The sequence below is a fragment of the Mandrillus leucophaeus genome, unplaced genomic scaffold, assembly GCF_000951045.1.
Source record: "Mandrillus leucophaeus isolate KB7577 unplaced genomic scaffold, Mleu.le_1.0 Scaffold86, whole genome shotgun sequence".
NCBI lineage: Eukaryota > Metazoa > Chordata > Mammalia > Primates > Cercopithecidae > Mandrillus > Mandrillus leucophaeus.
The window spans coordinates 3,550,947-3,553,606 of record NW_012109363.1 but is presented as its reverse complement, the minus strand read 5'-3'; the positions used below and the strand labels follow the sequence as shown (position 1 = coordinate 3,553,606).

Sequence of the window (2,660 nt, the reverse complement as noted above, 5' to 3'; positions counted from 1 at the left end):
CATGAGAAAAAATAATTTTAAAAATCTTAAAGATAGGAAGTTAAGGGATTTATGTGGATGGAAACAGAATAAATATAGCCTAAACATCAGAAATAAATGTTCTGTCTTGGAAAGTCTAACAATCTGAATTTGGGACAGATATCTCACTCAGGTCTACCTCATCTCCTGTGTTTATAGAACAAGTTGAGCTCATAACCTGAGATCAAAATCCTAAGAATTTCTCTGTTTCTGCCAACAGAGGATGCAGGAACACCAAAAGGAGGATAGAGGCTTCCTCTAGATACGTACACTATATATCAGACACAGAAGGGGGAGGATCAAGGAGAAGATGATGAGGAAAAGCAGCTCTCTCAGGGAATGAGCTCCCTCCTCAGGGTAAAATGTTCCTCATCATAACAACTGGAGGTGGGTCCCCACTCTGGCTCCTTCCCACACTGAAGAGCTATAGGCAGACCTACCTACCTGCCCATAGAGCCCCCAGCCAGATCCCCCCATCAAGAGAAATATCAGTAGGTACAACAGCACACACAAATGCAGAGAAATCCCATGTGATCCCAGCTCTACCAATTCCACATTCAACTAAGGATCACATATCCTGAAGAAAAGTAGTACAACAGAATACAAGTGACGTGGTGATAGAACAGAACAAACCAACTCAAAAGAAACAGATAATTCAAAGAATAGAACTGAATGTACAAAAATAGTCATATTCTTAGTTTTATGAGGATATTACATTTTTCCATTAAGTTGAGGATTCCATGAAAATGGAAGAGTCCTAAAGTAAGAAAATTTGTGAAATTAAAATAACATTACAAATATAAATGTTGCAGAAATTCTTTTGCATGTGCAGTGAAAACAAAGACATGGAAAATATAATTAAAATGTGTTAAGGAGATTTGGGGGATAAATATTGTGGATTCAATATCTACAGAATAGAAATCTCAAGAGAGAAAAGAAGCAATGAAATCTCATGTAATACAAAATAAAGGCTTGGAAGAGGAGAGCAATTATCTCAGGTTAGATGTGTAATGTTACCTACGGAAGACCACTGAGGAGTCATCGCAGTCAGGAGGGCTCCATCCTTCCTCACATTGACACTGGAGCTCATGGTCACACACCTAGGGGAGCAATGATCCTGTTACTGTCCCCGCTAGACTGACCGCAAACTCAAATCCCTAATCATCCATAATAAAGTTCATGCCGAAAAAGGAATAACCCCAATCTCCAGGCTTCCATCTATCTACGTAAAGTATGAATGAATAAGAGGCATTTCATGAATGATTCTCAGAAGAAATTTCTCCTTGAACCATTCTACTGAAGGCTTGGATAAACTTAGTAATTCTCATTATTTAATGCTGAAAACATTCCTTTAGCTTTCTTATGACTGACCTAGAATGTCATAAGATTCAGAGAGCTTAGGGAAACATATTTCCAGAACTTACAGCATGTCCTTTGCATTTAGATGAGCAATTGGTTGATTTGTAGGCTTTCTCAATATCCACACATTCTGCATTAATGCAAACCTGAAAGTGATGTAGAAAACATGAAGCTTCATCCTCTCTGCATGTAGATGAGAAAGTTGAGGTCTGTGTGAAGAGGCTAGCAGATATTGTTTAAGGTGGCTCTGCCAGGAGGCTGGTGCAGAGGAAGGGAAATAGAGATGGGCTCTGTTGCTTACATTATCCTCTTAAACCAACCCAAAAACGTTGATAAAATCATCTAAGCATTTATGTATTTTTAATAAATCCAAACGACTCTATATTCCAGAAGCAATGACTATGCAAGAAGTTCAGGGATAAGCAATAATGAGATGATCTTAATACCAGGGGACCCTGAAACACCTCAATTCTGCCCTAGTCCCAGTACCTTCCTCCCTTAAGACCCAAGCACCGCAACACTCATGCCAGGTCATGTGATAACGTCTCAATGTCTTTAAAGTCTTCAGCACTAGAAAATATAAGGAAATTTGTATTTGAAACCTGGAAAACCCAATTAAAGATTATATTTTATGTAAAATTCCTTGCCCTTGATGCTGGCATATATTTCAGGAAAAATTGGGGTAAGGATAAATTTAAATATTGTGGGTACTTCTTATAGGGAAGACCTAATATTTTAACATCAATAAACTTTGCTAAATTTTTATTTTCAGCTCCAAGGGCTCAGAGACCACATCAATTTCATTCACTTTTTTATATTTACTTTTTAAAACTGTATGAGCAATACCCACACTGAACCACTAAGATAATTTTGGACTCACCATTGAATAAATTTACCTTTGAATAGCGAAATCAGCTTAAGTAAATAAGATATGTTTTTAGGACTGGCTTTACCACAGTGAAAAATCAGGGGAATTCTTTGGTCATGTGGATATCTTAGTGAGATAAATAGGGTAATTCTAATCTCTTAGGAGAGACAAACCTCCTCATTGTCAAAGTTCATGAGTTGGTTGGCCCTGGCTAAACAGTACTTGTACTTGAGATAAGTTCATTATATTATTAATGATATACAGGTCTGTTAAATGAAGCCCAGTATCACATACACTGGCACTTTCAGTGAGTTTTCAGACTTTGTCTATGAAAGTTAAACAGATGCTACCATGTGTTATCCACATGACAATATGATACTCTTCTTGAAATCATGACTATGAGAGTCAATTTCCA

The 2,660-nt window shown here is 37.3% G+C and overlaps 1 protein-coding gene across 1 annotated transcript in view; it reads right to left on the bottom strand.

The window, feature by feature from the left end:
* ADAM28 (ADAM metallopeptidase domain 28) overlaps nucleotides 1-2,660 on the bottom strand; it is a 72,894-nt gene that overhangs the window by 13,950 nt on the left and 56,284 nt on the right. The window contains exons 17-18 of the mRNA XM_011968830.1: nucleotides 1,443-1,523; nucleotides 1,040-1,118 (exon numbers count right to left, since the gene is read on the bottom strand). Of these exons, the coding sequence (XP_011824220.1) occupies nucleotides 1,040-1,118; nucleotides 1,443-1,523 (160 nt within the window). The remainder of the gene's footprint in view (nucleotides 1-1,039; nucleotides 1,119-1,442; nucleotides 1,524-2,660) is intronic.